At 38.9% G+C, this 12253-nt stretch overlaps 1 protein-coding gene across 2 annotated transcripts in view; it reads right to left on the reverse strand.

Moving 5' to 3' along the window:
• Positions 1–2378: 2378 nt before the first annotated feature.
• Positions 2379–12253, reverse strand: part of slc6a9 (solute carrier family 6 member 9) — a 79282-nt gene continuing 69407 nt past the window's right edge. The window contains exons 9-13 of one of the 2 annotated variants that reach the window (XM_038718759.1): positions 11239–11373; positions 11037–11136; positions 9842–9942; positions 8672–8842; positions 2379–7835 (exon numbers count right to left, since the gene is read on the reverse strand). In XM_038718759.1, the coding sequence (XP_038574687.1) occupies positions 7578–7835; positions 8672–8842; positions 9842–9942; positions 11037–11136; positions 11239–11373 (765 nt within the window). In that variant the 3' untranslated portion in view covers positions 2379–7577. The remainder of the gene's footprint in view (positions 7836–8671; positions 8843–9841; positions 9943–11036; positions 11137–11238; positions 11374–12253) is intronic. The other variant, XM_038718760.1, reaches the window with a different exon arrangement.

The raw sequence follows: 12253 nt of genomic DNA on the forward strand, positions 1-12253 counted from the left end.
CTCAACAATTTGTGGGGAAAAAAACTGGGCCAGATGTATTCAGATCCTCTTGCACACTGCGTAATTCTTCTTTAATAAAAAAATTTAGTCAAATAGCTAAATGTAATATATTTTGTGTAATTTTAAAGCACAGTGCAAACTGACTCGAGACAAAAACTGTAAAAGCTCAGTTGTGCATTTAATTATTGAATTGACAGTCTCTGATTGGTTATTAAATCTAAAGGGGTCATCTTCCATTTCACTTATTCCCACTTGATGGTGCCATTACACAGGGGAATGTCTGGTTAGAGACACAAAACTAGTATTACTGATGTCCACAGTTGACACCTGTACATCTGCAGCTTTCGCTGTCCTTGGAGAGGATATGATAAGGTTGGTTTGAGAAGATAAACTCTATGGTCCTCGCTCACAGGACGGGAGGATCCTGGCAAATAGATACGGCTCATGGGAAAAGTGTTATGTAGAAAGAGTTATCACAAAATTTCCCAGGCTCTGTACCATGAAATGACCTTGAGGAAGCCTCACAGATGCTCAACTGGGTTTAGGTCTGGAGACATGCTTGGTCAGTCCATCACCTTTACCCTCAGCTTCTTTAGCAAGGCAGTGGCTGTCTTGCATGTGTGCTTGGAGTCATTATCATGTTGGAATACTACCCTGCAGCTCTGTCTCCGAAGAGAGGGGATCATGCTCTGCTTCAGTATGTGACAGTACATGTTGGCATTCATGGTTCCCTCAATGAACTGTAGCTCCCCAGTGCTGGTAGCACTCATGCAGCTCCAGACCATGACACTCCAACCACCATGCTTGACTGTAGGCAAGACACACTTGTCTTTGTACTCCTCACCTGGTTGCCGCCACACACGCTTGACACCATCTGAACCAAATAGGTTTATCTTTATCTCATCAGACCATGTGCATCATCTTTAGAAGAGCCTTCCTTCTGGGACGACAGCCATGCAAACCAATTTGAAGCAGTGTGCGGCTTAGGGTCTGAGCACTGACAGGCTGACCCTTTTTTTTCAGATCCTCAGAGGAGTCTTTGCCATGAGGTGCCATGTTGAACTTCCACGGACCAGTATGATAGTGTAAGAGCGATAACACCAAATTTAACACACCTGCTCCCCATTCACGCCTGAGACTTTGTAACACTAACGATTCACATGACACTGAGGAGGGAAAATGGCTAATTGGGCCCAATTTGGACATTTTCACTGTATTCACTTTTGTTGCCAGTGGATTAGACATTAATGGCTGTGTGATGTGTTATTTTGAGGGGACAGCAAATTTACACTGTTATACAAGCTGTACATTGTAGCAAAGTGTCATTTCTTCAGTGTTTTCCCATGAAATGATATAATCAAATATTTACAAACACGTGAGGGTGTACTCACTTGTGAGATACTGTATGTTCTGTTTTTGCGAACACTTATAGGCAGTGTAAATTGGGTGGGGTTCCTTTTCAATGACATCCTGTGTGATGTCTGTAGCCTTGCCTTCCTCTTGGCTTCCATCTACCCCGTGTAACTCATTTGTGTCATGTCTTGTGTCCAACACCCTGATGAAGGCTTTTAGCTATGCAGCTGTTGCTGAACAGTGGATGCTGAGTGGAAATTACTGGTTAATGTCACAATTTCCCTTCATTTGCCATGATTGTTGCTTTAAAGCATCATCATGAAACGATCCGACTGAGAGTGGGTTGATCAGGACCACAAACAGGAAACAACAAACAAATCTCCCGTGTTTATTTCTTGGTTTCCTTTTGTTATAAAATTGAAATTCTCATACATGCTAAGTAGAGAACAGTAATCGGCAAACTGACACGGTTACATTACAATATTTTCTTTCTAAAGTTTGGCAGTATGAAGTGGCACAAAAACCGCTGAGTGTATTGAACTGAGCAAGGGTGAATTTTACTGGTTATGAAGAAGATTGTGTTTTTTATTCTTTCAAATGTAGTCTTCTTTTTAGGTGGCACAAACCCATAAGGTCAGAATCACCGGTAAGTAATAGAGAATTATGGGACAATTTTGGTAATATAGATGCCATACGCTGTATTTGTACACTTTGCATAAGATAATTTTTTCTTTTATATAATCATTTTCCATTCTAACATGCATATACAAACACAAAATGTCCACAGTATTGGTATTTAGTAGGAAGAAATCAAACACAGCTTTAGTGCTCACTATGACATCTTGAATGCCTTTTTTAATTGACACTACCCAAAACATGGATAACTGAACCAGAAAAGAAAGCAGTCATGAGGTAAATGTAAAATACCCCAAGACAAATGTTCAGAATTATGCATTTTGAGTGGTATGAAGTTATATGACAATTAAAAAAACACCACAAAAAGACAGAAGAACACTGCAGCACACTGATCTTTAAAATATATTTTATTTACCATTTTGTAATTCAATAGTTTACGATATACAGCTGACAGGACTAAGACATTTCAATGAATTTTGGCCCTAAAAGTTGAAGAACAAGAAGAACAGACATGGTTAGATAGATTGACAGATAGATATGATAGAGAATACCAGAAGAACTGTGTTCTCTTTTCTCACTTGTGCTTTTCCTCTTCACTCCTCCCATGACAACAATTTACATTGGCATTATAACAACACAGTATTTGTCCACCGACACATTGACAGTTTCATTCAGCCAAACGACTGAAAAAAAAGACATTTACTGTACTTGCTTTCTTTTTTCAAAATGGAAGAGTGAATTATCATTCTAATTATATATTTTTTCCTGTTGCTTAAAAAAACAAGTGAATTCTTTAAAGTGCTGAAACACAAGATTATGTTTATATGAGCAGTAGTAAGAAATTCAAGAGGTAATGTTCTGCAATTTACAGAGAAACACGGTAACATCACAGTTTTGTTTTTAGTACAGTAGAGCAGCTGTGAATTTATGTGTAAAAATGGTCTTTACGTAGTTCACGTTCTTCAACATCAGTGACTTTCTATACAGCCACCTTGGTGTAAGATGATAGTAGGCAATTGTGTATTAGTATGTGACGACAATTATTCTCAGTTGTGTGTATTTGTTTTGCTTATCTGGAGGGCCAAATGGGTCTTACTCTTTTGGTAGTGAGATAATTGAAGTTTAACTTTGCCAAAAAGATCAAAATATTATAGTAATTGGACCCTTATCTGATACATATATGTCATATGTGCCTAACATATCCACATAAAGCAGTATTAAGATCAGATATGCATCAGAGCTGCACAAGAATTACAAATTGAGTTAATGGGTCACGATGCTAATTATATCTTGGTTGCAGAGTAGTTTGTTTGATGTTTTGATTTAGCTATTTTTTTTTTTATATTCTGTAAAAACTACACAGCAAAAGCCAGACTGTTTGGGTTAAGGGCCACAGAATATTAAAGGTAAACAGCAATGTCTGATGGCACTGCACTGTGTAAGATATAGCTTTAAGTTTTTGTGATACTGTTTTAAAAATAGCATCGTCATGTATCTACACCAGAGCTTGCTGTAAAAACGAACCATTCATTTGTAGTTCAAGTTTCGATCCAAAGCTTTTTTGTTTGGAAATGCTTTTAATATTAGCTGGCTTTATCTTAATGTTTCTATGAATACAAATTCAAAAACAAACAAAAAGTAGTGTCATTGAACATGGATAAACAATGATTAAAATCTGAAGATAAAATATCTAATTTACTTTCTCTTCTTTTAGTAAAAAAATCTTTAGACTGTGTATTATTAGCAGAATAGGACTTGGCTAGTTCTGACAGATTAGAGGTACACTAATATTAATACTGACACTACACCTGCTCTAGGCCTACATGCAGGCTCAGCAGTAAGAGCTAATCCACTACACACAGTACACAATACATCTGACATTGTCTACATTACACTACAAGTAAAATGACAAATCAAAAACGAAATGAAACAATACCCACCCTCCCTTGACCCGCAGAAACACACTTACCCACCCCAAAAATAAAAGCAAAGAAAAACACAGACATACACACAGTCCGATTATATAGTTTTTACATTACTGTACATAGGGAGGAAGAGTTGTGGGGGCAGCAGAGATGGTGAGGGTTGGGATATATAGAGATAGCATGTAACATGGCGGCTAAGCTTCACTTACTACAGCATGAACACACGAGACAGGCAATCACAAACAGTAAACGGTCTGAGCTACAAGTTGTCCCAATATACACTGAGAATAAGTACATATTCGCCTTTTTTTCAGCAACTAAAACCTCATTTAGACAGTGTAACATTCCTTATATTGGAATTTCTACTCAAAGGAAGCAACACAATATATTTAGGTTAGTAGATGGTGATAATGTATTGTTTCATAGAGCACCTGGTTTTGCAGTAATTTAATTAAAATAAACGCTACTTCAAAATACATCATGTGTAGTGTGAATAGTTTAGGAATAAACCAGAACCAGAAGGTCAAAACACACCCCTAACCAAAGCTACAGTTCTCCACCTATGTGAATAGCCAGTATACATATCTATAATCCGAGACCCTTCCTGTAAAAACCTGGGTTGAAATGTGCTTGTTTCAGAATGCTCACTGTGCTTATTGTGATTAATTTCACCATATTTGAGCTTCTGTGCTAAGCATTGCCCTCTCTCATTGTTCCTGTCTTGACATTTAATGTTTTTGTTCACAGTTCACCTCTGTTGTGCCTTTACTACCCTGAGTGTCATTGCCCCATCTTGTGGATTAATGGAGCAACTGCACTATCCTCCTCTAAAGACATGCTTGTGGGGAATAGAGGTGAAAGAAAAGAGAGAATGTGCAGATTTATTCTGACGTTTTGCTTCAGTATCGCTATAAAATTGTTGAAAAGTCTGATAAGCATGGACACATTTTTAAAAGAATAGATAGCCATTTTGGAGAAAAATGCTTATTTGCTTTCTGGCTGAGCAGACTGGAAACAGGGGGAAAGAGCTTGACTGGCTCTGTCCAAAGGTAAAGAAATCCACCTATCAACACCACTAGAGTTCAGTAAATTTTTATAACTCGTTTGTGTAATCCATACAAAAATCTAAGTGTCAAAATTTACAATGTGCTGATTTGGTGCATATTAAACAAACAAGATATACCATGTTAATTTGTGAGACTGCTGGTAGGTATATTTTGTTTTTACTGTACAGAGTCAGGCCAAGCTAATGCTGTCTCAAGCTACATATTTACCATACAGACATGAGAGTGGTATCAAACCTCTCAGTTAAGTCTCAGCAAGAAAGTAAATAAGAATATTTCCCAACATTTTAAAGTATTCCTATATACAATATATGGTATGCAATATACAACTTTGTATATTAGGTAAATATGTTCCATGTTCATACTGGTATCATAGCCCTCTAGTTCTCCAAATGGCTTTGATTTGACAGCTCACAAACAAAGAAAAAGCGAAACTACTATGTGAAAAACATTCCAACCAGACCTGATGCAATGCCAAAAATCCTCCCTGCCTGTGCTAAACGCACCTCACTACCACCTAAGCAGGTGTCCAACAAAGCAAGACGTGGAATATGTGATCTTAACACATCTAGATGACAAAAAACAAAACTCTTTTCATGTATTTGTTCTGTATTTAGACCACCACACTACTACTAAATTGTCTTGGGTGCTATCCAATCAGACACTTTTGTAAAACCCAACCCTGCGTGCTAAAAAGACCCCTCTCCGTCCTTTCACACCCTCCAACAAAACAACAAATCAAGTCACAGGTGAGGAATAGTAAACATGGTTATTTATGATTCTGTAGTTTTTATTTTTTGTACAAAATAAACATATGCTGTCTTTATAATTATTTACTAAGTTACTTTACAATAATGAGAGGTAAAAAGGAGAATTCTACTGAGAGACAGATACTATACAGCTACATTAAAAACTACATAATTCATTAAAGTTTGTATTTATTCTGTATTCTTCTGGATACAAGCTGCATCTCTCTGCTTTCTGTCTCTCCATCATGTCACAGCACAGCTTGGCTCAGAGCTTTAAAATAAATGCCTGTAAATACATTAAAGGTTCCACTGACTGTAAGAGACTGACACCATGCCAGTCTCTCTGAGATATACAGTATATATGTTACCAAAAACATGTGCAGGACTCAGGTAACTCAGGTAATGTTTTTGGTAACATGCCTTAATGGGGCAGATTGCTACGACCCACGGGAGACACAGACTATTACACACCTATGATCCTTTCACTAGCTACCTCCTCTAGCCCGGATCCTCATTTGTAGACCACATCCCAAGATGCACTTCACTCGTAAAGAATGCCTGGAAGACTTAAGAAGAGATGGCACTTCTATATACAGAGTTGCATCCACCTGTTTTGTGTGTGTGTGTGTGTGTGTGTGTGTGTGTGTGTGTGTGTGTGTGTGTGTGTGTGTGTGTGTGTGTGTGTGTGTGTAGGTGTTTTTTTTTAGCGGGAGAGTTAGGTGGTTTCAGTCCCTATAATCTTAACAGGCCACCTTAGTTGAGACAAGGTTTCCACAGGCAAGGAACAAATATAAATCACAAAGTTTGACTGCGCTTGGACCCTGAGAAATGGGCACTGGGATCACTTCTGTCAAAAAACTGGAAACAAACTCTTTGTGTTTTTTCCAGTGTGAATGTGTAGGCAGAGACTACAGTACCGTTAAAGTTCACTGACATTTCTCTGCTGAGTTTAAGCAGCTTTAGTGGAAAAAGTTAAAATGGGAGAAATTTCGGCAGAAGATCAGCCCTAAGTGTTTGTTAACACTTTCGCCATCTCGGGTGTTTGTTAAATATGTGTGCTCTGTATAACTTTTTAAAGAAGCAGCATAAAAAACAACAGGCTTAGTCTTAAGCTGAGATCAACTATGGTTGAGGTCACTGTGTGCTGTATAATGTACAATAGTGTGAGTGTATGAGTGTGAATAAATGTATCCGCCTCTTTTTCTGGCCATAGAATTGCCTATTTCCCTCGTTCAGCATCATCAAACTGTAAATGGCCAGTACAGGCACAGTTCACCCTGCTCCTCTTTATTACAGCACCACTGTGTATCACATCACAAGTCCCCAGCTGTCAAATCACTGCTGTTAGAAAGTCTCCAATCCCAAAACAGACCCAGCGAACAGTATAAAGGAGAACAGTGTGTGTCTCTATGTTGCTGCATGCACAAAACAAACACATGCAGCTTCACAATCTACTGTAACTCTAACTGCATATGAAGATGACATATACAAGTTTTACAAAAAGGAAAGGAAAAATAAACTGCATTATTAAATTATGTGTAACAAATTAACAACCGACCCACACAAACACACTAACGTACGCGCAAATCTTTTGGATGACCCAATTTTGTCTTCCTTTCGTGTTTTTTTTCCTTCGTTTATCTAGAGACAACACACAGATAGATAGAAGAGGTTAGGATAGACATAATAAGCCCTTACAATATGTAAAGGTCTCCAATGAATGGGATCTCCCCCACAGAGGACTGTGAGAAAGTGGGGTGACGATGGAGAAGGGAGGGGAAGGGAGGAAGAGAAGGAGGAAATGGTGCAGTGGGGCCGTGCCCGGCAGCGCTGACAAAGCGGGGTGCCGTCTATGCGCTGGGATTGGGGTTGTTGTGTGTGTTGGTGGAGCCGTTGCTTCCCTGGATGGTAAGGCTGATCTCATCCTTCCTCTCCTTCTCCTCCTCCTCCTTCAGCTCCTCCTTCAGGTCCTCCTTCAGCTCCTCCTTTTCCTTGAGGGGACGAGCCTCCACAGTGTCTCCCGAGGCCATGGGGGCGTAGCGGCCTGTCCGGTGTTCCCTCAGAGCAGGGCCCCACTTTGGATGGGGTTGGCAAGCATTCTTCAACCGCTGACATAGAAAATGAATAAGGGACACATTATTTAGAGTAACCTCATTATGAAGGGAAACTTCAGGGCAAAAGTCAAAAGAGATGTACAAGGACTCAGAATTAAATACTAATCAGATTCGGGACTAAGCTGGAAGTCTTGAGTCCGAATATAATAGTTTACGCATTCATGATGTAAATTTGACTACAAATGTTAGCTCCAAAAACACTCAAATGTCTATATTTAAAGCTGCGTTCATTGATTGACTGACACAACTGACACTTAACTTAGTGCTTCAACGTCAGCTGTCATTTCAGCTGCTTCCATTTCTTCAACTATTGGCAGCGCAAACACTTTAGCTACGACTGACACTTTTACTTTCCTCAAATGTAAATAGCTTTCATTGTTTTCGCTACTTGCATTCTTGTTCTTTAAATGACTTGCCTTTGAGTATTTAGAAAAGCGCTACATAAATCTAATGTATTATTTTTTTTATCTCTTACTCTTCAAATGTAAGTTCAGCTGCTTTCAATGTTTACATCCAAACTGGCAATTCAACTGCCTGTAGGTGATCTGAAAAACATTTTTCCAATAGCTTTAAACAATTGCACTACAATGATTTCAGTTGCTTTTGGCTCTTACACTTCCAAAAAAATTTTTTGTCGTAAGTGAGTACACTTTTTCTAGCCAATAATAACATTGGGATGGTATGCATGTTGTCTAGCTAAGTCCGTTCCTACTATCAGCTAATCTGTGTTTGGTGAAACTACATGAACGACAAGTAGCCATTGTATGAGTCCCATGAAATGCTATGGAGGCTCATTCTATTTGGAGAAACAGTTGTAGGAGATGATGTACCTCTCTGAAGGTGGCTCCTGGGGACCTTGAGATCTTGTAGAGGGCATAGATGGGTATGCAGACCACTGAGGACAGAGCCATGGCGAAGCCGATAGCCAGAGACCAGCCGGGATACACATAGTCATTGTAAGTGATGGGCTTGTACTGGATCACTGTGAAGATCAGGATGAACTACATAGACAGAAGAGAGACAGTGAATTATTTAGGGCTTTGTTATTTAGGGTAGGTGTTTGAAAAGGTAACGGAATTCAAAAACTGCCTAAACCCAAAAGTTTAAAACAAACCCAATTTAAAACAAAACCCATTTATGTTGAAATGTTGGAAAGAATAAAAACAAAATAAGAAAGAAAGTTACTCTCTATTTTACCTGTCATTTTAACAATAGTAGGTAAACACACTACAATATACAACAATAATTAGTGTTAAATCAGTAAGTGTTCCCCATCCTGCTTAAAATTAGTCCAAATAAATGGCTGCTGTGACTACAAAGTGAAAAACATTTCTTCCTCTACAACAGATCAGCTTATCCCAATGAACCTGTATTTACTCCGTACAGGTGAAATCACTATACACAGCAGCACGAAAGGTGCGTTTTTATTTAAAGGCTGCAGATAATTATGATTATAAGTCATGACTGCTCCCAACAGCAGTGAGTTTAGTCACAGTTCCAGCCCTGAAGAGCAGGGCATTAATCTGTGCAGTGAAATGACACAGAAAACAAAAGGGCTTGAAATTTGACCAGTAATCCACAACAATGAATTTCTTAGTTGGCCCAGCAGCTTAGCGGACTAATGCGCCTGCTTGGGAAATACCATTGATAGCAGCTGCATGTGTCCATTTTCCACTCAGACAGATTTGCTTTTAGAAGTTTATATTGGAAACAAAGCCAACAGTAGCCAAAACGATTAGTGTTGACGGCAGCTCCAATGTAGGTCAGGTCCCTAACAATGAGTCAGCAGCACAGGACGTCCATCATATCGCTACTTCAAAGTGCGGTTTGTTTCCTGCAACAATCAAATCTTTAAACACCTTAATGTTTCAGGAGACAGGAATGTTTATGTGACCACTACAATGTTTGGAATTTGGATTGCAGGTTCAATCACTATGACTGTGGGCCCAGTTCAGCGTGTGTGTGTGTGTGTGTGTGTGTGTGTGTGTGTGTTCACTTACAGAGATAATGAGAGGGGAGATGAATCTCCAGCAGACTTTGAAGAAGAGAGGAGGAGGGAAGCCCAGCATCATCTCAACATCTTTAAAGTAGTTCCTGTGACCTGCAACAAAAACATAATTTTGATTACTCCTTTTACATTTTAGTAATGGCATACAATGTGTATGCACATGAAAGCAGATGATGAAAATAGAGTCAGTGGTCTCTGTAGTTCCTTTGATTTGATGGATGATTTGTCCAAATCCAAGTATTTTAGGAAGCCTCACAGTAAGTTCCACTGTGCCATTTTGGGGTACCACTCTTTTTGGGGCATTCTTCTTATACTGGCCATCTCTGTGTTGATATCACACTGTGGGTCTGGCACCAACTTGTGGTGATTTGAATTTGCTCCTGAGTGAACTATTAGCATTAATTTATGCAATCGAAATGTGTGCCAAATAAAGTGTAGCCTAGGGGTCCATTGCTATCTTAATCCACCACTATAGGTGTACTGATGTGCAGCATGTGCAAAAAGGAAAGGAAAAGTAAGAGAAGAAAATATTTTTCTAGTCTGTACACTGTATATTTGATCATTTTTAAGGTTTCAAAACATCTTGCCGAAGGACTGCAGTTGAAAATTAGCCAGTAGGCTAACACTGGCACATTTACAGTAATGTTGATTAATGTGTGCTGTCCTAATAAATAAATAGAAAAATAGAAATGTCCTAAGGCAGAACTGTGTGCTGGCCTGGCATTGGTGGAAAAACAAATCTGTATCTCTGCCTCTTGTAATTTTACATTTTGTTTGATTGTTTAATTTGGCTGTAAAATGGCCAGTTTGAAATTAAGCTGAAATTGTTTTGAATCAAAGAAGCCAGACAAATTCAAATACAGACAAGGTGCCGAAGAGTTTTGTCCTCTTTTAATGAACTGTCCTCTCTTGTGCGCCTGTGCTTTGAGACTATACCATTGCTGAAATCTCTCTATGGAATAATTATGTGTAGGAATGGCCAATCATCTACATAGATAAGAAAAGTAGAGCATCAAGCCGGAAATAAAACTAAACTTGCAAGCCCCATATTCAATATATTTTTATAATAATGTTAGTGGGTCCCAGAATGTGTTTATTTCTTTTAAAAAGGTGAGGTTCACATGAGAATAGTATACAGTTTAAAACCACTTCACACACCAGCATCGTCACTCTATTTCCCTCCTTACCATAAATATACATGACGCAGATACACATGATGCAGGAGATGATGACCAAAGAGAAACTAGCAGCATAGTTGTCCATCAGTAGCAACCAATAGATTCCTGCCTGCACACAGAGAACAGAGAATCAAGATTCAAAACTGCATCTGCATGAGAGAAAACGTTGTTTTTCGTTGACATGATCAGCATGTGTCTGTGTGAGACTTACCTGTGTCGTTAGTGGCACTCCCAGTAAAAATCCAACTATGGCCACTGACAGTGTGATTATGGTTTTGTTCCTCATGATCCAGTCTGTACCGATCTCATCGACGATGGCCGTCACCAGGGTCTCCAGCAGACAGAACTACAAGAACAGAGGAGATGAGGTGAGATTAGACAGTCGTTACTGAAATGTCTTCTTACATCATGAGAACAGGCATACCACAGTCCAAAACAAATCTTGACAGATGATTGGAGACTGTTTTTTCATGTTAACAGTTTACACACCCATCACTGAGTGATGATGAGCTGAGGCTAATAACATCATCTTAAAGTCTTACATTTTTGGAGGGAAAAGTTCCTGTTCTGCATTGAATGTCCAGTATATTTATAATCTGTACACATTCACTGAGTGAAATTGAAACATAAATATGCAAAGTACAAGCATGCAAAATCTGCCAATATGGGTGGCATTCAAATTCCAAATCCAAGCACTTGAGTGGATGGTCAAGAATAAAAAGCCTTTTATCAATATGGGCTAATACAAGAGCCTACAGCCATGCTAGCAGATCTGTGAGGCTGTACTGAATGCTAATTCACAATAACAATGCAAACATGTTGATATTTAGAAGGGATTACGTGTTTGCCATCTTATTTCAGCATGTTAACATGCAAACATTTGCTAACTAGAACTAAACAAAAGTTCAGTAGAGGCCATTCGTTTTGAAGGCATTTGGTCTTAAACCAAAGCAGTGGACAAATTATAATTTTTACGCTACATGAAAAGTGGTCAAGTGATTGTAATTCAAGCTGAGGGGGAATATACCAAATTTCATGTTGTTGAGACATTTCAGTCTTGACTAAAGAGGTGGCCCAGCCGACCAACAGACATTGCCAAACCTAAAGCCATGCTGCTAGTGTGGCTAAAAGTTCACCAATGCATATCAGCACACTTGCCTTACTCAGGATGTCTTTTAACTTGACTCAACATAGTCTATGTAAAACATCTGGAGATCCATGGATGC

The sequence above is a fragment of the Micropterus salmoides genome, unplaced genomic scaffold (genome assembly GCF_014851395.1).
Source record: "Micropterus salmoides isolate LMB-PRFRI ecotype aquatic unplaced genomic scaffold, ASM1485139v1 Ms_hic_scaffold_14, whole genome shotgun sequence".
NCBI lineage: Eukaryota > Metazoa > Chordata > Actinopteri > Centrarchiformes > Centrarchidae > Micropterus > Micropterus salmoides.